At 39.7% G+C, this 22,753-nt stretch overlaps 1 protein-coding gene and 1 long non-coding RNA gene across 14 annotated transcripts in view; one reads left to right on the top strand and one right to left on the bottom strand.

Annotated features, from left to right (window-relative positions):
- Positions 1–1,043: 1,043 nt before the first annotated feature.
- Positions 1,044–4,377, bottom strand: LOC138061477 (uncharacterized). Its single transcript, XR_011135267.1, has 2 exons — positions 4,117–4,377; positions 1,044–3,185 (listed from the first exon to the last, which is right to left on the bottom strand). It is a non-coding gene; the product is annotated as an uncharacterized lncRNA (long non-coding RNA).
- Positions 3,415–22,753, top strand: part of SCAF4 (SR-related CTD associated factor 4) — a 51,198-nt gene continuing 31,859 nt past the window's right edge. For 10 of the 13 annotated variants that reach the window (XM_068912143.1, XM_068912129.1, XM_068912113.1 and 7 more), the window contains exons 1-6: positions 3,415–3,834; positions 14,978–15,061; positions 15,674–15,718; positions 17,114–17,275; positions 19,064–19,199; positions 21,758–21,897. In XM_068912143.1, the coding sequence (XP_068768244.1) occupies positions 3,430–3,834; positions 14,978–15,061; positions 15,674–15,718; positions 17,114–17,275; positions 19,064–19,199; positions 21,758–21,897 (972 nt within the window). In that variant the 5' untranslated portion in view covers positions 3,415–3,429. Of the gene's footprint in view, positions 3,835–4,439; positions 4,824–4,876; positions 11,646–14,977; positions 15,062–15,673; positions 15,719–17,113; positions 17,276–19,063; positions 19,200–21,757; positions 21,898–22,753 lie in introns of those variants that run through there. The other 3 variants (XM_068912160.1, XM_009667615.2, XM_068912150.1) reach the window with 3 other exon arrangements.

Raw genomic sequence — 22,753 nt, 5'->3', positions numbered from 1 at the left:
CATGGTAAATATATACAGTATTACTTTAATACAGAAAAAAGCCACAGCAATGTAGTAAACACAAGAAAACTGATTTTGATACCTACTGTAGAATATGGGATTTAAGGAAATCCTAGCCAAGAAAAATTGCCCCATAAATTACACCAGTAAAATAGAGAGAGCGATAATAGAAGAGAAAGCCTTAAGTGATAACTTATCAAATGAGTCATCACAGAAAACATTCAAAGGCAGATACAGAGAATCAAAGAATAGGGAATATGGCATTTTTAATGGATGATTGTCAGTCATTTTCTTTGTCAATAATGATGCACAACGCTAATTATTTAGGAGAGCAAAATTTACAGTTTTCAATAGTTTCAAAGATCAAGACAATGTTACTGTAAGAAAAAATTAAATAAGAATTTTACATAATGACACAGCTGTCAATGCTCTAGCTAACTAAAATTTAGTGAAACTTGCATTTCATTATGTATGCAATGACAAGGACTATACTGAAGGCAAAAACGTTTCAGCTCTCAGCAAGCTCGAATAAGGCTCTGTACCAGCTGATGAGCGTGCCGAAGAATCATTACATCATGATGATTTATATTCTAAACAGCAATTTCCATACATTTGCATGCCTATTAATTGCCTCTCTGTCAGAAGCGAAAGTAGATAAACTGAACGTAACTAACTAAATTAAACCCATGCACCAAGAAGCAGCAAAAAATGTTTAACATATGATATAAGGGATAACATGAATAATGTTATTATGAATAATATTATAAATATATTGTATTGCTGTATATATTACATACAAATATGCAATTTTAAAAACATAAAACATATGTATACAAGATCTTGAAACGCTCTGTTAGTCACGCCAAACTGCATCATCTTCAGGGCAAGGACTGTAATTTACATTGGACAGATATGACATACAATGCTAGGCACCATATATCATATATTTGTACAATGCCTAATGCTGTTATAAAAGCAAACTTTAACCAACAAACCTGCTGTGAGCTCAAGTATCGACAAATGTAAATTTGACAAGAACATAATCAAGAGAACATACTTTTTATTAAAAAAAAATCATACAATCGTCTCCTCTCTCACCATAGGTGGTCATAGTACAATAAAAACAGCAATTTACAAATTGCTGAGCATATGATTTTGCTGAAGCAGATCTGCTCTGAAGGGCACAGGCATAACCTACTAAAGCCAAGACTTGGTCTAAATCTGAGTAATTAACCTGCTTCACCCTTCCCCACCCCCAAACGCTGAAAGAAAACACATTCAGCCCCGAGGGAACCAGAAATTCCTTCTCAACAAACAAGTTTCCAGGGATAATTCTACTGACACTAAGGATTTGTTTATATTGCAAGCAGAACAGGACTCATACTATAGCAAAGTCACAACCACACCAGATTTGAGGATGGTAGCGGAAAGAGCATGGAGCTTACCACAGCAAGGTAAGCACCAACACAGCTAGCCTATTGGGCACCAAGCCATTGCAATGCTCTGATGAGCTTGTGCTATAGAGTTTTAAACACGCACTGGTGTATGCCTCGACTATTTCTTCTTGCAGTTTACATAGAGTCTTATTATTCGCAAAGCATTGTTACAAACATGCTACAAAACCAGATGCTTTTGTAAGAAGATTCACAGTAAAACAGTAACAAACATAAATAATGAGGAAACTCAAAAGTATTTACATGCAGAGCTTTCAGAGGAGCCACCTCTAGACTCTGCAGCGACACCCTGTAAAAGGCAAATACATACTATAAGCAGGTCAAGTGTTTAATATGTGAAAGAATTTTCAAATTCAATGTGTATTTCCAGGACTGCTGGCAGCCTCTCTTTTCCTAGGAAGCTTTTGTTTTTCTGTACTCCATATAAGCTCTTATGTTGAGAGCGCTGCACTTGTATTATCAAGTATATACTGAAAGCAGTTTAATGTCAGATACCCAACATTACCGAAAGAGCTGTCACCACTTAATGCCTAGGTTTCAATTTTGAAAATAACTTGCTAGTGCAGGAACTTCATTCCTTCTCTCTCCTCAAGCCAAAACCCCCTAGAACAATCTTTCTTACTTCTCTGCCTTCTAGCTGCTGAGAGACCTGGACAGAGACAATTCGCAATTTTTAGCCTCTCACCAAGTAGTCCACTTCTTCCATTTGTGAGAGTCACCTATGAAGAAATTCGTCATGTTGAAACTGGCAAAAACTCACAAGCAGCATCACAGACACTCCTGTAAGTGCAATATAATCTTTCTTTTCTGTTCTTATCCAATTTGGAGGCTTTCTTTAAAGAATAACTGTGACAGTTAGAAAGAGTTTTTTGGTGGGGGGGGGGGGGGAGGCATAAGGCAGGTGGTGGTAGTATCCAATCTAGAGAAACTGATGACATTCAAACTTTCCATTTGCTATGAGAATCTATTTTAAAGTATCTTCTGAATATTAGCCATCTAGTCACACACAAAAAAAAGCTTTATATGTTTCAGTAATCTGAGTAGAACAAGAGGTCTTGCTCATCTACCAACTTTTTTTCCTATCTTTAATTGTGAGTAGTTGTTAGACTGCCATATATTGATGAAGGGGGAAAAACTCCTAAAGGTAATTTGCATTTGATTAACAATTCTATCAAACATCAGTCACTGCCTAACTGTACAACACAAATAAAACCAAATATGCTTTTTGTGAAATTTGTGTAGCGTTCTGAACCCACTTCTCCAGTTCACTCCCTGGAGTATGTTCTGGACTAGGGTCACATGATGAAACTATAGGTTAAGTACTATCATTTAAAACACACTGTAGCATACAGCACTATGCAAATCTCGAATTGCTGTGACTGGACACAGATACTATTATGTTGCTATAGTGCTTGGTAAAGAGCACGTGTCAAGCATGTTAAGAGATGCCACAGTCAATTAATGCCCCCAAACTACATTTTGCAGGGCTACATATGCAGCTTTCACATCAACATCAGCTCCCGTGGTTAGCGTGAACGCAGTCACAGACAAACAGGGTCTACAAATCACATTAACCATCCCTTCACCACCAGCGCAAACGGCTCGTCTCCGGGAGCGGTCTTTTCGTTTCGTCCAGTGTTACGATATGCCCTCCTCCGCGACGATACTCATCACGCCGGCTCGTAACGCACGTTCAAAGGCCGGTCCGTCGGCCTGCCCCAGCCGCCGGACCTGCGAGACACACGACAACAGCGGTTAAAAAAAAAAAAAAAAAACAACGGGCAATTGCGTAAGGGCGAGCGCGGCAGCAGGCGCTGCTTCCGCCTGGCCCCAAGGGGAGCGGCGGCCTGCCCCAGCACGCCATCACCGCCGCACCGCCAACCCGCTCCGTCCCAATGACCGCGGGAAGGATTTATCCACCCCCCCCCCCTCCACCCCCGCCATTTCCCCTCCCCGGGGCGGGGCTGGCGCTGACATGGCGGGGGCCCGGAGGGTCACGTGGTGCCTCTGCCGCGCCGCGCGCCCTCCCCCACTCCCTCGCTCGCTCTCCTCCCCGCTCTCTCCTGTGGGTGGCGCGGGGCCGGGAGGCCTGCACGATCCCAGGGTGCTGTGCGCGGCGTGGGCTCCGCCATCCCGCTGGGAGAGACGGTCTGTGCCGGGGCCCTGCCAGCGAGACGCCGCACGGAGCGAGCGAGGGAGAGGGCAGAGCGCGAGCCCCGCCGCCGCCGCCGCCGCCGCCAAACGGACATGTCGGCGCGGAGCCCCTGAGCGGGACCGAGCCGCCCCTCCTCCCCTCCCCTCCCCCACCCCTCCCTCCCCCGCGCGGACGCCCGCATCAGCCGCTGCCAACATGGAGGCCGTGAACGCCTTCAACCAGGAGGTGGGAGCCGGGGAGCGGGGGAGGGGAGCGCGGCGCGGCGGGGCTCGGCGGGGCGCGGCGGGGCGGGGGGGTGAGGCGAGCCGGGCTGGGCCGGGCCGGGCCGAGCCGGGCCGCCATCGCTTCTCCCCCCCCCCCCCCGTCCCGCCGCCCTCCCCCTCCGCGCGCCGCTTCCGGCTCTAGGGCGCGCGGGCCCGGGCGGCCCGGCCCGAGGCCTGCGGCGGGCAGGGCGCGGGGAGCGCCCGGCCTGGGGCCTCCTCCTCCTCCTCCTCCTCCTGCGCCTACCGGCCCGAGGGGGCGGCGGGGGGGGAGGAGGGGGATCGGGTCTCCTGGGTAAGATGGAGGCGAGGAGGGTCAGGGCCGCCCGCGCTGGAGTTGCCGCGGCCCTGAAGCGCTTCCCGAGCGACGCTGCGGCGCACGGGCCGGAGAAGGGGGAGGGGAAGAGGGCTGAGGGGCTCGTCGCCGCCTCCCCCCGCACCCGCCGCCCCGCTCGGGAGGGCCGGAGTTGCCAGGCGTTTCCACAGCGTGCGCCTTGATAACGGGGGGGGGGGGGGGGGGGGAGGCGAGGGGAAGCGATGTTTCGGGAGCGCGAGGCACTTGTATTTCCGAGCAGTGGTTCGGCGAGAGACCTGCCCTGCGAACTGGCGGCAAAGAGGATAGGCTGGAGGTTGAACAGAGAGAGGGAAACCCGCGAGGGCGCTTCTCTCTCGGCCTAGCAACGACGGGCGGGGATGGGACTAGAGGATCGGTCCCAGCGCCAGGGAGGTGGGAAAGTGGAAGGCGCTCAGCCTCCTCTCGTGGTGCACGGGAGGTCTCCGTGTTCTGATGACTTCTATGGTACCACGGACACCCGGTCAGAATTCGAGGCAGAGCGGACAATGGATATATATATTTTTTCATTTTATGGGAGAAAATACTCTAATCTGTACTTTCTAAACTTTTTGTCACGGGATTTAAAATGACTCTTGGATTAGGTACAGCTCCCACTTCAGGTTGGTGATTTGACTTTTGCAGATCATAACTGAACTATAGAACACGCATATTGTCATTGCAGGTTATCAGTTAAAGCTGAAACAGAACCTATTCTGGAGTGTGTAATGCATTTTGAAGGTTAGGTTGCTGTGCATGTTTGCTGAACAGAAACAGGAAAAATGGCAGACCGCTCTCATGTGATGAAGTCATGCTGTGTAAAGTTCACTCCTTGCAACTGCTTGTCAGTTGCACCAGAGGATCACAACCAACACAACTGAAAATCTACTTATCCTTAATTAAGTTGTAAAAGTACAAAGTGAAATGTAGGTAGCAAACTCTTTGGGTTTACTTTTTTTTTTGGTCCCTTTTATGGGTCTGTGTTATGCTATTTTGAACCAATGACGTGTAAGGGTACAAAGCATCCTTCCCAAATACATTACAGCTGAATGGCACATGCACTGCATTTTTAATTTTCATAAAAATAGAGGACAAAAATATTCTTACCTGACTAAGTAGAGGTTCAGGCAGATGGTTTCTTCCACTTCATTCATTTCAACATGTTGCTGCCCGATAAAACTTAATTGTACAGATGGTGCTTAGTGTTTCCCGTACAGCAAAAAATACTTTTTTGCTGACCCAGTTGTTAAAGTGTGTGTAACTTTAGACTGACAACAGTGTGTCTTGGTGTTCCGAGTCTAGCCACAGTTTTAGAAATAGGCATGTTTTAATTCTTATATCTTCCTCGGACATGGTAAAAGCCCGGTGCTTTTATTTGACGTGGTCAGAAAGAGTGTGTGAAATTCTGATAACTGTATGCTGAAACATGGTGTTGAAACATGGAATTTCGTCTGAACACCAGTTAAGAGGAAGAAAACTGTACTTGCTAAAATCCCTTCTGTGCATTCATTTGTACATATGAGTAGTTCCGTAGGACTATTTATGCGTAAAGTTAGCACGTTCGTAAATTCAGGTTTGGGGTCCTTTGTGTAATTTCTATGTTGATCATAGAAGGCGTGTATATGATATTAGATAATGACATAAAGTCCAGTTCTTAAATTGTCCTCTGAACTGCCCAGTGTGTGTCTAAAGCTGTGCAAGCAAAATGATACATACTAAAATTTCAAACATCTCAGACTTTTTTGATGAGGGGAAAATTTACAGTCAAATGTTGTTACATTTCTGGTCTTTCTCAATGAAAGCGTGCAAAGTCAGAGAGCTGTTTGGCAAAGGGTATCAATGTTATTCACAGAGTGATGGGGAAGTGAGTGTATGGGTAGTACTGTAGTGAGGTAGACAGAGGAATCGGATGTCTTCTCTCATTTTCGCCTGCACAGAGGTTGGAGGGACTACAGAGGTATAGCAGTCTCTACTTCACTGAATAGTTAAATTATTTTATTGAGAGTAGAATGGCTTCAACAAAGAAGATCAAGGTTATCCCAGAATACCCTGTGGGTCAAGAATTCCTGAACTTACTGGCCAAACTAGCGCCATTGTACAATACCATTGTAGAAAGAGAATTATGGCTTTATAATGGCAACTTTAAAGGCAGCAACCACGAGTTTTGCACTGGACTTGCTATGTATCCTAGAAGTGATCTTTCTCCAGCTTTACTGCATCTTCTCATGCAGAGGGGACAGCCGTTAGCTCTTTACCAGTCTGCATGTGAGAGGAGATGCCATTCATTGCATCAAGTAGTTGCATGATTATTTGGGTTCTGTTGAACCGATTTCGTGATTACAGCTTTTTCTTGAATGGGAGGAGACCCAAGTTCAAACCACTGCTGTAATTTAGGCATCCCCTAGTCTATTAGGTTGGTATCCTCTTCTCTGAAAAAAGCTTAGGGAGGAAGAGAAAAGCACCAGCAGCATTATATTTATGCAAGTTGAACAGTTTGTTTTGGTTGAAACTGTTCACTCGGTTCAGTAAAAATCATTAGCAGTTTTGGCTGCCTTAGGTTCCAGTTTTACTCAGAAGTTCAGTTTCTGTTCTTCGGGTTATAGACTTCTGACCGTGTACCATTACGTTGCAGTGAAGTAACAAGTTTCTGCCTGTCGGCTAATTGTGATAACTATGTGATGTTAACTGCCCGTCTGAAATGTGAGGTAAAACTTTAAATATAGAGGTTTGAGCTAACGTGTTGCACTTCGCAATTGTGGTAAGCTAGGGAAGAACACTTAGAGTCAATTCCTTTGGCAATACTGATGGGTGGTAACTTACACGGGTTGCGTAATTTGATCGTGTTTGATTGTGTTGCCCATACCCTTAATCCTGTCTTCTATATCTGTATTTGGAAAGTAAGTTTACTGGTTAATTTGTCTCTGTAAAATTTTCATCTTTCTACAGAAGCAAGCATGTTTTTGGTATTAGCCGATTTTTTTTTTTTTTTAAATCCAGTTGCACTCTAAGCAAATATTACTGAGTGAATAGGTGGGATTTGACAGTTAAGTAAAATGGTATATTTCCCCCTGAGAAAATTAGTTTAAACTGAGTCCTGGAAGAATTAGTTGGATTTCACGCACTGTTTGGTGTATATGGTTTGTCATATTAATAGTACAGTGCAAATAAATCACAAAAGGTAACTTGTTAATGGTGCAAAACTTAGATATGTTTTAAAAAAAACACATTTGCCATGGGTTGTAGAATTTGTAACCCTTGTTATGTTTTAATTTAGGGAATATGTGTTTCTTTAATTTGAAAAACTTGAGAGAGGTGCTAGTTATAAAAGTTAGAGAACAGAAATAGAGATTTCCATGCTCTTTTGCTGCTGGAAGTAGAATAAAGCCAACTTTGCTATGTTGTAATCTTATATTTGTGTTGAGTAACACAGTATATTCATTTAACCATGTGTCTCAGGTAGGTAATAAGTACTCTGCACTGCTAAAACGGTGATATGCCCCGTCAGTCTCCCTGGTTCACAAGCAGAATAGGTAGTTTGTGGGATATGTTTTTCAAGTTACAACTGCAGCTTGTTTCTTCACTTTTTTTCCATATTCAGTGAACCAGGCAATTGTATTTTGACCTGGTATAGCAGTCTTATGCTAATGGTAGAATTCATCTTGGAGTTTGCGTGCCCTGCAATAATCTCCTCCCTCCCCCAGTCCTTTTCTTTGTTATTCTGTTGTTGCCAACGAGCTTTATCTCCTCCTTTGGAGAGAGTAGCATTCACAGGTTTTAACGTTGATAATTGAAACATGGGTAAATTTTATTCACTGTTGCTCCCTGTTCTTCCCCCACCTCACCCCAAGTCCTAGAAATAGAGTTTGGCAGGATATCCTTCACAGTAGTTGTCCAGCAGTTTACTGAAACTCGTGAATCCCCCTTAGTTTCCCTCTGTTGTATGGCAAAGCAGCAAGGACACAACTCCCAATGTTTGTCATTGGAGGAAAGACTAATGTCACCATCTTCTGTGCATTCTGGCACCCTCTGTCTCTTTCAGAAAGCAGTGAAAGCTGCTACCTGTTACTGCTGCCTAAAACATTTCCCATGTTCCAGTAGGTACAGTAGGGTATATTTTTAAGTGATTGCTGCCTCCCACATATCCTGGGAGAGTGCTTAAGCAGCAGTTCAAATGTTATTTGGATGGTGTAGAGGGGGAAGGATGAGAGAGTGCCATTAGAGTTTTATATGGAATTTAGTCTCTTATTTACTCTGTGCCTGAGACTGAAATCATTGCAGAAGTAATGTGCACCTCTTTTGGGAAGGAAGTTGTTTTTTTTTTTTTGTTTTTATGACCTCACAGAATCACCTCTTTGCAGTAACTGAAGGCGCATCGTCACTGTGATCCTGAAAGAGCTCTATCTTTTTCTTCTGGACTAGCAAAACTGTTTCCAGAAATATGGAAAGTTGCGACATCCTGTTAGAGGCTCTTGGTAAGAGCAGAAATGAGATGAACAGCTTTTCAGGAAACGTGCAAGACTTATGAGTGTAGAAGTAAATACACTGATCCTAAGAGGCAGATAAGTTTCAGAAAATTATGCTATCATTTACGAGTGTTTTTGTAAAGATGTTTCTCCTCAGTGATTCTGATTTTGTGAATAGTCTTTTTAGGCAACAGAAATAGCTTAGTGGATGAAGTATTATTTTGCTTGATTGCCCGAGGTTCATATCTGGTCAAATTTAAATCTCTCTTTATTTTGCAAAGAAAGTCGTCTGACAGCCACAAATTTTATGATAGTCTCTTACCTTCAGCAGCTTCTTATATTTGATATGCTTCACAGCTCATTCACACAGCTCAATTCAGTTTTAATCTCATTCACAGGAGTTTAAAACTTAAATTGATCCTCTGAGATGTAGCTGAGTGACAGAAGTTTGGTAGACATCATTACCTTTCTCCTCTTCTTAGAAGCTTAAGGAAGAATGGAAACCTGAAGAATAAAGGAATTATTGGTTTTTATAGGGAAAGGAAAATATATCCAACTAATAGATTGTCTCTGTACCCATGTGTATTTTTTAAAACCTCTGACCTTTTAAAGGTCTGAGTTTGCATCAATAGTAATGGTGCTCTGTTAACAAATGCTATGATCTCTGTACTTGTTAGTCGCATCTATCATCCTTCTTTTTCTGTAGGTGTGTGAACAAGTAACTACAATTAATTGTGTGTAGGTGACTTGTAGTTTGGCTGCCTTGGGTGATTTCTAAATGCATAAATAAAATATGTCCCAAAAGTAAGGAATGAATACTGACTCTGAGTAGTGACCCAGGGTACTGACTGTGCCGTCTGTGTGTGTAAAGCCTGCTTAGGCAAATGTTCTTGGACACATGAAATTTGTTAAAATTGTTGAGGGCTTGTTAGACGACTCTATGAAAATTGGAGAAGGCAGGTTGAATGAGAGTATTGTTAACAGTGGCCTGGGTGTTTGGTATCTACTAATCACTAAACACTAGATTTCTTTCAGTAGATCATGCATCTGTGCTCCCTCTTTTCTGTGGATTTTATAAGTACATAAAACTGAGCTGTACCTCTTTATTTGTAAACAAAGATACATCTTTGTAGCAGAGAGACTTCATCAGGAGAGCAAAGCCAGGGAAGACACTTCAGGACTTAAAAGGTAGTTTTACCTTCCTACCATGTTATATCGTACTGAAAACAGGTAAGTTAGACCTAAGATCATTTGTCAGGCTTGGGACACACTGAAATACCCCTGATCTTTCCTCATCTGTGCCAGGGGCTTATCTCTAGGTGATGCTGTTTCACTTCTTTCCAAGTAGTTACAGGTTTGGGAAGTGCAAGAGCTGGCTTTTTCCCAGACCTCTTGTCTTATATCTTTTCCCTGGTGCGCCATTCCCTCTCTGGGGGCCTGCTCCCCATCACTGCCTGGTTTTGATTTTCCTATAATGACCTCAGTAGCAAAAAAGAAGCTGACAAGATTCCCACATTTTGCCTTGCTCTTGTTTCTAAGGCATGCTGTGCCCAGACATGCTGTCTCTTCAGGGTTCTAAGGCAAGGCTGTAAGTAAAAGGGAAATGGCCGTTCTCCCCTTTGCCTCAAAACCCCATGGTTCTCATGCGTCTATGTAAAATAGACCCTCAAAAGGAGCAAATGATAGAGTGGTGAAATGAATAATTTGCTTCTGGGAAGACTGAAGACTGAAGGTTATCATTTCATTTCTTCTCCCGCTCCCCACTCCTCCCAGAATACTTTACCCAGGGCTTAGATATGAATTTGGACAGGTTCTGCAATTTGAGTTGGAAAACCTGTTCTCTTCTCCTGCCGCTTGCTCTCTGCAGTACTTTTACACTTCACCTTGGGTTTTAGTTTGGGGGTGCTTACTAGCTTGCTCTCTGAATAGCAGGCAATGCAGTTAGCGTCCCTGATGTTATCCAGTATTAAAGAGTGGCTCATCTTTGTTACTAAGTTACGTTTATTAGCCTGAAAATGAGCAGGTTTCCAGGTTCTTGGTGTTGCAAATTTTTTTGTTCTGTGCTTCCCTATTGCTGTGAAAAGTGTGCAGACGTAGTCTTGAATCATTGTTTTGCATTGTGGTTTGAGTTTAGTAGGCAGTTTTATGCGTTCACTTTTTTTGTTATACATAAGTTAATACAGCAGCGACAAAGAAGAGATTCCTTTTTAAAGACATGGTGTTCCCCCAGTGCTGCCACATTACACAGACTTTCAAATATAAGGAGGGAGGTTCCAGAAATGTGTTTCAAAGTTCTTAAATTGAAATGGTATACTATGATAAAGCTTGTGTAAAACAGAAGTGCATTTTTTTAGTATTACTTTGGACACATGTGACTATTGTACCTGAAATAGTAAAGGTTCCTTTTCTTCTCATAACATTGTGTGGCTAAACCTTTTTACTAGTTTTTCTACATTGCTTTTCCCTAGCGTATGAAAGGACCCACATAGACAACAGGAAAGAATTTTCTTTAAACTACTGAAATTATCAGTACTGAATAAAGAACCAAGTCTTGAATTGTCCTTAGGTGAGTTAGTGCTTACTTAAAAAGGCCATTTCACTTCATTTCTTTTCCCGTGCTCTCTCTTGCCCTACTGTGCTCCCCGTCCTCGTAAACAGGACTTTCTTTTGTTACTCCGTGCCGAACCCCACCTTTCCTCAGTGTCTTAACTTGATGCCTAGGGTAGTTTTTATTGGCACAAGAGTGGGTTGGGGGGCAGTAAACAGCAGAAATAGGAGTTTGGATCCATTTCCGCTTATTTCATTGACCACTGGTGTCACTATGTGGGGAAGGGTGGTAGGGAGCAACTGTGAAGCTGTTTGTTTTTTCCGGACATCCAGTTATGGTGGGAAAGAATGTGGTTTTAGAGAGAGAAGTCGTGAAGAAGCAGGTCAAGCTCTACAGGGCAGAGCATTCCAGGGACAGACTCCTGTTGAGAAGCGGTAGGTTGAAAATGCACTCAAGCTGCAAGTTATTCTTGCTTTTACTACATCTATTTTTTTTTTTTTAATAAAGGTTCAGCTTTTTGCATGTAGCTTGTTTCTTTAGCTGATCCTGATGCCCTCTGAGAAATTAGATATCTTTCAGTATTCTTGAAAGGACACTCCTCTGAAAATAGGCTTTTTTGCATATATTGATTTGGGAAATCTACGTACATGAAAGAGGACACAAGCCTAGGTGAATATATGCAGATGTAAGGTACACAGAAGTAGTCTTACTGAAAAATTTTCCAGTGTGACACTGAGGAGCTACTAAGGTCGTTAAATTTTAGATTTACCTTTTTCTTCTTTAAAATATGTTTTTTGCGCTTCTAACTGTGATACCAAAAACTAAATAAAAATCATCTTTAAAGTAGTTATTTGCTGTTCTAAAGAGTTTATGAAAATTTAAAAAGACAACACAATTTTGATTTTTTCTTTATTATTATTATTTTGATGTGTTATTCCAGAAGATAGCAATAGAGTTGTGTGTGATGAGAGGGCAGAATATATGTTTGTATAAATATAGATATTTCAAATATACTTACCTTTTGATTTGGTGCGTGTTTTAGTCATGGTTCGTTCTGAGCTTTACTCCCTGGAAATATCTGCATGTACTGACCTCATTGCTTTTACTATGTTTTTGTTGCTGTTGCCCAGAGTGCTGTCTGTAACAGCAAAGGAACAATTTACAATGATGTGCTCCGTCCTGTTCTTCCAAAGCTCTTGTTTGTTTGTGGCTTATTAGTCTCAGTTCCAGCCTCTCATGTACTTTAATTAATGGCTTCTCCAAGCTACCATATTCTTTATTGCATCCTCCCTTGCTACTTCAGTGCTTCCAGCTGAATTCCCTTCTTTCCTGCCCTCTGGCAGTTTGTTGCTCCTTGGATTTTTTTATTCTCCTTTTGTTACATCATTCTTGGGATACCTTCTTCTCAGACACTTTTTTTTGTTGTTTTTGTTCCACTTGCTTATTGTCATCGTCTGTCCAGTTAGGAGTGCTCCCAGGTTCCTGGTTCTTTTCTGTTGTGTTCCTCAAGTGCGAATGCTGAAGTGCTGCTGCCTTGACACTGCCGCCTTTGTTCTTGCAATATGGGATTGGCTCCTTTTCCTGCAGGGCCACGTGCTTCTTGGTGTGCAATGGAAAGGATGTCGTGTGCCTTTCATATAATGTTGGCCCATTCTTTCCTTGCTCCACCTCATTTTTCAGGCCTTCCCTTGGTTTGTTGATTCTCTCTCTCTCTCTCTCTCTTTCATCTGTGATTAGCTCTTAAACTGATTTTCCAGTTTTAATGTTAGTGTTGACTTTGTTCATCATGATTCTTTGCACTTAATCTAAAGAAATATAATTCAAAATTATTATTTTTTAAATGAGTCACATCATGAGCACTTTAGCCCTGTAGCATGTTTTATGACTTGAATGGCTTTAAAAATCAAATATTCTGTCACTGGAACTTGGCTTTTATGGGGATTAGTAATGAGAGATCATGCTCTTGACTTCATGCTGGTATTGGCTGGGATATCTGGCTCGAAGGACAGTTTTCCTTCATTCCTATCTCTTGGAATAGATTTAAGGAAGTGAATTAAGACAGTAATTAAGAAAGTAAATATCTTTTTCCTTACTCTTTGTGTTTTATTCGTATAAAGCTTTTGTTCTGGTTTGCTGAAAGTTCTGTTATCACTTTACTTGCCTTTAAGTAGTTGGCCATAGTTTTGTCATCTTGTAATAAATTTACGTTTTTTTCCTTAGCTGAGGCAGGAAATAAGTCTGTGCAAGTTGGCCACTTCAGAAGTATTGGAACTTTAATAGAAAAATAAGAGATCAGTTTTTTATTGAAATCTTACTTTCCGTTACACCACCAAAGGAATATACCTTTATTCTCTTATTTTACCTTATGCTACGTTATTTATCACATTTTTGGCTAGTATTCAGGGGCTCTATTTTTTCTGTATTTTATTGCGAAGAGTAAAATCAAATGATGTAATGCAAAACTTTTTCTATGATTTATTGGGAAATTTTTAAGGTTGAAAAAAGATTATTTAAGTGTAGGACACATTGAAGATTTCAGTATGTGCTTGTTGCATCACACAAATCATGACAATCTAAGGGTTCTGCCTTTCGTAAGCAACAGCTAAATAGTGGTTTAAGTTTATGGGAAGAACAACAAAATAATATTTAATTGACTGGCACACTGAATCATGAGCTATAAGATGGAAGGAGGAGTTAAAAAGCAGTAGTGGAAAGGTACGACTTCTCGTTCTACTTGGAAGATGGGAAATAAGATTGGAGAAAACTGTCCTGTCAAGGTAAAGTGGATCGTGCTTCCAGTTGTGCAGATAGTAAAATAAAAGCATTCACGCTACAAAATAAAAACATAGTGTGGCATATGGTATAATTTTTTAGGATGTGAGATTATCGGAACAGGTTATGGAATATATAGAATTCAGTGTAGGTCCAGAGGCAGTAGACTAGTCTGGAAAGCAGTGAAATGTATATGGGATTTTGGTTTCTTCTTGCGTATGTGCACGTGTGCTTATGAGTGCCTGGCTGTAGGGCTGCTATTTAAAAGCAACCCCCTGCCAAAAACACTCTCCTGTTCCCCTACCCTCTTAAAATGCTGCTACATGAAGCCAAGTGCAGTAAGGACATTGCCCTGTTTCAGTTAGTGCTGGGGACCTGAGGAGAAAATAGTGCTCTGTTTCTTCCCCTTTCTGTGTTGCCCACATGGGTATTTTATCAGCTCTGATGGTTCTATGTGAAAGTTTTAATTTCTTTCAGTTTGTGACATGTGAGGCTAATGTTTTTTTTTTTCGGGATCATGGTCATCAATACTGCAAGACAGAGTGGTGGGGTTTTTTTGATTTGTTTTTTGCTTGTTTTTTTGGTTTTTTTAGAAATACCTGCGTATTTCCTCAAAGCTGGGCATTCCTGTTTCTTTTTGGTAAACGTATTCAGGCTAATTTAGGTCAAACTACACTTTATTCCGCTTTATATTGTATCTTTAAAATGGTGACTTCCTAAAGCATAACTTAACCAGATACCGGTTGTTAGACATAAATGGAACTTTGACAGCAGCCTTATTAAAATCTTGTAAACTGATGAATGTGGGTTAGTTCACAAGGAAGACAGCTTTGAGCATTACCTAGAAAGCTCTGCCTGTTAGTCCCTTTGTTTCAAGGGCCAGCATTGATGAGTAGTGTGGAATGTCAGTAACAGTTGTCTGAAATACTGTCTTTTTGTTTAATTGCTCACACTTCAGGATAGGTTTTTAATATTTCTTATTTTCTCTGTTTAGCTCTTTTCACTCATGGAGATGAAACCTCCTATTTCCCGAGCAAAAATGATTCTCATCACAAAAGCTGCCATTAAAGCTATTAAGGTAACGTACAATAAAAGAAAGATGAAACGGTAGCAGTAGCAATATTTTTATTATTTTACATCTGAGGTAAATGCAACTCTGGATTTTCCAGTCTCTTTAGCTTCATGGATGTTTTATTCTAGTTGACTTTAAGAATGTTATGTGGAAACAAGTGGGTGGTGAACATTATCTTTTGGTTTCAGACTAGTAGCATAATGCCAGTTTGATTTTTTTTTTTTTTTTTGAATCACTGCTTTCTCATGCTGTACCCACAGTGCTGATGTGATTTCTTTCTTAAGAAAAATTAAGATTTTGCAACATGCAACTGCACCTCATCATATTAGAGTTCCTACTTAGAAAGTAAACCCCCAAAGCTGTCACTAATGCCCTGAAAGCAGTTTCTTTTGTGTACACGCTGAAACACTTCTAACAGAAAGAATGACTTGTCCCAGTCCGTTCCCTCTATGAAATCTTTTTCTCAGTGCTTGTTTAACTGTGCCCTGTTTCTTTCTAGAATGAGTGCAAATTTTGTTTGTAGTCCTTTCTGACTGGTAGTAAGCACAAAGAACGAAAAAATTTCTAAAGCACTGCGTCAGTGTCAAGTAGATGATAAATTATCTGTTTCTTTTCCAGCTCTACAAGCATGTTGTCCAGATTGTAGAGAAGTTTATCAAAAAGGTAAAAATAAATAAATACAATCTACAGATAAGATATTCACTGCTTCTGTCAGTAGATATTGTTGATAATGATAATAAATAGTCATCGCTGTTTTTACTATTGAGGAATGGGGGGGGGGGGGAAGAATCCTGTTTTTTAGAATGTTATACATTTGCATAGCTCTTTGACTAGATAATCTCCTTTTTTGAGTTTTTCTTAGAACATTAAGAAAGGAAGAAAAAAAATGATTGCAAAATCCTTCCCAGAGCAACTGGGGAGGAAACTGTGGATACTGAGCTTCAAACTAATTTCGATTGGCTAGGTTAGCAGATATTTTCAGAAAATACAATTTTCATACTTACCTAGAAATGTAGAACAATAGGTTAGAATGTAATATTTAACTGAACCAAACTACCATTCTGTCTAACTGAAATTCCTCTAAGTGAACGGGAAGAAATATTCTTTTTCAGTTGTGAAAGGGAAGGACTTTGCGTTAATTATGGTCTGGAAAATAGTTTGTCAGAAGGAGCTCAGTGCATTGAGAATAAGCTAGCTTGATAGCAGAGTTGTGACAGTATGTGTGGGCAAGTAGTAGACCTATTGCTGTTGACCTAAAACTGCTTTAAAAGCACAAACTGAGAAGGCGAAGGCTGCTTCAAGCTATATAGGTATATTTACTCTGTCCCAAATGTAAAATCATTTTTTTTCCTCCTCTATTTTCTATTCCTATCAACAAAACAAAAGCGAAACACTGAGAGTATTCTACATAGGTCTCATATACTCATTAAACTGAACACATACAGAACTATAACTGGCCTTTCAATATATATTTTTCATAGCCCCTTTCCCTAATTTATTGAAAATACTGAATTTTGCATAAATCATTGTTGAGAAATTGAAAGCCTTTTGAAATTAAGATTATTAAACCTTTTCTTACATATTTGTCATTTTAACTCATTGATTTTGACCCTATAGCGATTTCTCCTTGAATTAGGATAAAATTGAGTCTAACAACTTTTTGTAGAAATTTGCATGCGAGCAGGGTATTACAGTTCACTTTTTGTTGTCCTTAAAAAGTAGCAATGTGTTAACAACTATTGTTCCCTTTTGAATGTATTTAAATATTTGTTTTCATATAAAGGATGATAAAATGTGTGTTTCAAAATAGAATTTTTTTTTATTAGTGTTGACGTAAATATTAAATCTGTGGATTGGTGGGGAATGCATCGTGCTATTTGGTTTTATGCTGAATTTAGTCTTTTCTGGAGTCTATATAGTTCTAGAGATAAATTAAAATTGTTTTGTTCTATGACGCGTGCTGTAAGTATAGAGTGTGCTATTCCTTGTAGAGAGTTAAGGCAAATACTTGTAACCTTATTAGTATCATTGCATAATGGAGAATTATTTTGTTTTCAGTGCAAACCAGAATATAAAGTCCCTGGATTGTACGTCATTGACTCTATTGTTCGTCAGTCTCGTCACCAGTTCGGAACGGACAAGGATGTTTTTGGGCCAAGATTCTCTAAAAATATTACTGCAACATTCCAGTATTTGTATCTCTGTCCATCTGAAGACAAGGTACAACTATAATTTCTCAAGTGTTGTTGTGGATTGATAACAGCATTACTTTGGTGTTTCTGCTTGTGAAAGCTAATTTGGTGATTCTCTTGTCAATTGCAGTGCCGCTTACTATGTGAGATGATAAAACACGCTGAGAAAGATTATTTAAGGTGTTCCTTAGGTGGGAGTTCTAGCTATAAATTTACTTAGTGTAACTTGATCATTGTTGTTCTGCGTGCAGACGTTTGAATATTTTGTGACTAAGCTAAAACCTTTTTCTTCTTGAGGCTTCTTCAGGAAGACTTATTATGGAAGGTGTTGCCTCTTTCCTGGCAAATGAAGAAAGTGTAGGAGAAGTGCCGGTGTTGTGGGCAGTAAAGATTCTGCTCCCAGACCTTTTCTAACAGAATTGTGATCTTCATTTCTCCAGCCTTTACAAATCCTGTACTTAACAATTTCATTGCCACTCTCCATTGCTGAGACTTAAGGCCACAGTTTTCTTACTTTTACCCTACCTGCTGATAGAGCAGAGCCTCAGAAAGTATCCTGCATTGATGATGGTCCCAGTTGCTACCAACAGAAGATTTTTTTTTTATGCCCTAGGTTGGAACAATTTGAAAAGACTCCCAAGATAAGTATGTTTTAGGAGTTGCCCAGTGGTTTCCAGAAGATTACCTGCTCACCCTTTTTCACAGCTGTAGTCCTTTAAGAGTAAAACACTTCCCTCCTAACTGATGAGACAGCTTTTGAAAGGCTTTGCTGCTCTGTGATTTCTTGTGTGGAACCTGCAGACCTTAAGTCTGATGCTCCAAAATTTCATGGTAGTACTCTTGCGAAATAGAGCAGGACCTTCCTGTTTCTCTGTTTGTGGTTGCCATTTTGTTGACCTAAGTAGATTAGATTATCCGCCTCCTTTATGGAACTGCCTGATATCTCACTGCAGAAATAATGTTAAGATCCTTTCCACTAGGAGAGGAATACTATTTATAGTGTGCTTACTTTATTGAATTACCAGTATATAAACAACAAACAGATCTGCAGATATAAAATAACTATGGCTGATATAAAAAAAAGAATGATATATATCATTTTTAACAATCTTTCTGTGAGGTTAATATGTAACTGAAAACAAGAATATTAAATTTACTCGGTTTTTTGGCCTTCATTTTGTTTTCTAGTCTTTTGGAGAGCTGACAATCAGAGCTTCTAATTTAATCTTACTGCAGTAACCAGATAGAATGTTTTCCACGTGCTTTCCTGATCTTTCAAATAACAATGCAGATGGATTTTCTGGTGTCAACACAGAATTGACTGGATTAGTAGAAAAAATTTAAAGCAAACAGTTTTTCTCTAACTTCAAGCTTTAAGAAAATACTAGGGTATTTTCTGTTCTAATTGCCCCTCTATTCATCACGCTTTTCCGGCTTATCTTCCTTTTCTCTCTCTTTCCTGCTGTGTTTGTTTCACTCCTTTATGATCATCTATGAAGAAGTGGTGGGGGATGACTGACTTCCTGTATTGTATGTCAAACCTGGGTTTTCCGGTGGGCCAGAACAGCTTTATAAAAATGGCACAAGGAACTTTTTACTAAAGGAGATAACAAAATAAATTGGCGGTTTGTATCTTTCCTCTATACAATGTCTTGCTGACATATGTGATGATATGGGTGGTTGTTTAAAAGGCATTCTTGATTCTGTGAAAATCCAAAGCTGTCCAACCCTTTCTTCTTAAGTACAGAGGATTAATTGGGAGTTTGTAAATTAGAAAAGCTTTATTTAGTGTTGATGCTTCCTTTTGTTTCAACAGAGTAAAATAGTTCGTGTCCTGAACCTTTGGCAGAAAAATGGAGTGTTTAAAATTGAGATCATTCAGCCTCTCCTGGACATGGCAGCGGGAACTAGTACTGCTGCCCCAATGACAGAAAATGCTACTAATAATGAAGGTATGAACGACATTACAGCTTTTACTTATTCTTTTTAAAAGATGGAATGATATTAGAAGCTTGTTAGCAAATCTGAAGCGTTTTGTAAGGCACCTACTCACAGTTTCAGCAACATTAATAAACTCGGCTTTATTGTCACAGTTATGTGGAGCAGCTGAACTCATTCTAAATTATCAGGATGTGAATGATCATTTACATTGTGTGTATGCGTAGGTACATCTATATGTGCATACTTTCCTTAAAAACGGCTTTGATCTCCCCTATTAAAAAAACTTGATTTTTTTTTTGTTTTGAAATATTTTCTATTCCTTCTCAGTTGTATAATTCTCATTTTCTTTTCTTTTTTTTTTTTTGAGAATCTGAAACAATAAAGCATGATCTTATATCTAAGAGCTTTGTCTTACAGTGAAGGACTTAGCATCTGAAGGCAGTTGCTGTCAATCTCTTTCAATTTGCAATCCCCAAAATATTTTATATTGGCTTTTCAAATCCCTGAACAGTACATTTATGCCTGACAGTAGACTTTTCTGTGGACTGCTGGTTGAAAATACTGACCTCAAGAGTAAAATGATGACTTTCTGCACACGGTATTTTCACTGACTTATGGCATGCCATGTACAAAACTGGCAGTGAGGCAGTCGAACCGTGGAGGAGAATATGCATACAACACTCCTCTCTTTCTTTCAGGGGCCTTCTTTGTGAATTTGTACTCTGTATTTTAGACTTAGTTTTGGTACCTTCCATATTTATTGAACTGAAGTATGTAAGAGTAGGACTGGCAAAAAATGTAATGGTGGGAGCGAGCTGCGGTGACAAGCAATGAAATAATGACAGACAGTAGCGTAAGTGAAATCTTCTCCAGCAGTGTTTAGGAAAGCATATCAGTTGACATGATTTTTAAACGTGGTGGGGCAGGGGAGAAATGTCTTGGCGTGTGAGCTTAGATTCTAACAGGCGGCTATACAATTTCAGTTTGATATGACAGGTGAGTGGCACTACTTTTCCGTCGCTGTCTCGTCACTTGTAGGTAACAGATTATATGCCTTCTGCATAGATTTACATGTATGGAATTACTGATTTGAATGAGATTATGCAAATATAGCAGAGGGGATGATTTGGCTCAGAAATAAACATGTTAATGAGTAGTAATAAATATATTTATGCGTTATGTGATATAAAATCTGTTTCACTTGTAATGCTGCGAAGTCTGTTTAGCCAAAAAAAAAAAAAAAGAGAGAAATGTGAATAGCTTCTCCCTTGAGCAAGCAAATATCCTTCTGAATATATACAGGAAGTAATTTGAGAGTTAAATTACATTTCAAAACAGTCACGAGTATCTTTCTGCAGGATTTTTATGTAGCATTTGACTTCTGGGAAAATTTTATTTGACGTGTTTGTCTCTGCTCGCTGTATGTCAGCACTGCAGTTATTTAAACTGCAAACAGATTAATGGCTTTAAAGAATCTGGTATTATGAGGCAAGCGTATTTGCTTAATTTTTCAAACTCATAAATATCTCTATCCTGTCTAATTTTGAATCGCAGTAGTATTAAAGCACAGTTACAGTGATAAGAGTTTTTTAAAAATCTTCCCTTGAACTGTTTCCTAATATTTCATTAGAATAGTTAACTGTATTTGCCAGAGAGCAGTTGCTCACAGCATTTAAGAATCGATGGCATTACTGCCAATTTACCTTGTACTAGTAAAATGTTTATTAAAAAAGTGTTGAAATCTAAACCAAAAAGAAAGGGAAAACTGCTCATGAAGCCCAAGATAATAGCATGTCTTAACATTTAATTTCAATTTCAGTAAAGCTCAGTGCAAATAGGAGTCTCTTCCTGAAAGAATTAGTAAAAGCTGATTTTTACCGCAGGGATATTTATTTATTTATCAAGTGCAGGCTTGGTTTATGCTTTCACAAAAATGGCACGTGAACAAAACTTAACAAAGAAAATTTGCTTGCGTGTTCATTGAAATAATTTTTAAAACCTTCATTACCAGACATTTCAGCAAAAGTTCAGTTACTGCTAGAAAATGTGTTCTCTATCTTCTATATTTCAAATGGATTGAAGGAATAAGATTATTAAAAACTCCATAGTTTTTCTTAAAATAAACCATTAGATGGTTTATTTGACATAATCATCCAGAAGAGCAAGTCCAGATTTTTAAACTTTGCCAGTAGAACTGACATAAGTTATTGACACTCGTTGCTTAACATTGCTTGAGTAATAGTTTTTTCTTAACTGTACAATTGTAGGAAAGTTACAGGCACCAGATTTCGATCTAAAATACCATGCTGGACTAGTTTTCAGATAGCCCGTTTTTCTTTTTTTGTGTCTTGGTGTATCTAATACACAGATGGGGGCAGCAAATCAAGCAGTTAAAGGAGAAAAGGATAGAATGTGCTCTTGGGGTAGTTCAGATAGGAAGGCAGACTTACTTTTTGGACTGAATGTGTTATTGTAGATAGTTCTTTTGAGAAGGTAGATGTATGCACTGAAGAGTAAGATGAATGTTTTGGAGTAACATAGTGCTTTCTCAATCCCATCAAATTCTCAGGTTCGCCGCCCCCTCCAGCAAAGGTTCCTTCAGAGCCCCCTCAAGTCACTGTTAACTCGGTACCTACTGTGCCACAGTTGCCCAGTTCGGATGCCTTTGCAGCTGTAGCTCAGTTGTTTCAAACAACACAAGGACAACAGGTAACCTGACTATGTTTGATTCCCTTCTAACTTAATTTGTGTGTGAAATAATTAGTGGAGGAAAATGTTGGAAATAGTATTCTTGGTTTAGAGCAGAACAGAAACCTCCCTGAAGTGTTGAGTGGGAAACCTGTAAGGGTTAAAGTCAGCATTTGAATATTCTGTGACTCTTACATCCAGTAATTAAAATATTTGAGGAAAATTCTGTTACGTAAAGCATTAGCTCTGACTTGATGCAGTTAGGAAGTTTCAAGTTTATTGTCAGATATACTTAATTAAATGCCTGCAGTGTTGGAATGCTTGGTACTGTAATCTTGGGATCTGCTGAAGTTTGCCAATGAAGTATGAAAAAGTGGCTTTTGGTCTTGCTGAAAATTCTCCACCTCGGTAGTTTAGTCAGGTGGTTACTGGTGTTTGTCCTGTGTCCCAGTCTGGTTTAATATAAAATTTACATGCTATACTCCTTTTAATACTAATAGACTTGCTGAAGTTTCCAAATCTTTTTATTTCTCTTAAATCTATCCTCTTTTCTCCTCAAAAAAAATTGATTTAGGTTTGCGTTGCTGTGAATTCAGTTTGTAGGGTCTGAATTTCCTCCACCACTGATCTTCTACCCTGGATTGATGTTGTTTAATTGTTCTTAGTTTGTCACAGCTTTCTATGCTTGCTTTCGAGGGAAATTTTGTGCATGTACAACAGCTTATCCAGTAAGACTAGTAAATTGAAAGTGATATAATTGAAAATTAAAGTGATTGAAAGTGGTTCATAATTGTGAACTGAGTAAGCTTATAATAAAACAATCGACACTGGAATAGACTGGTATAATTTTAAGGGGAAACCTTTTCTGGTCTGTGGG

This window comes from Struthio camelus, chromosome 1 (genome assembly GCF_040807025.1).
Source record: "Struthio camelus isolate bStrCam1 chromosome 1, bStrCam1.hap1, whole genome shotgun sequence".
Classification (NCBI taxonomy): Eukaryota; Metazoa; Chordata; class Aves; order Struthioniformes; family Struthionidae; genus Struthio; species Struthio camelus.
The sequence above is the reverse complement of the archived record's forward strand: the minus strand, read 5'-3'. Positions and strand labels throughout refer to the sequence as shown.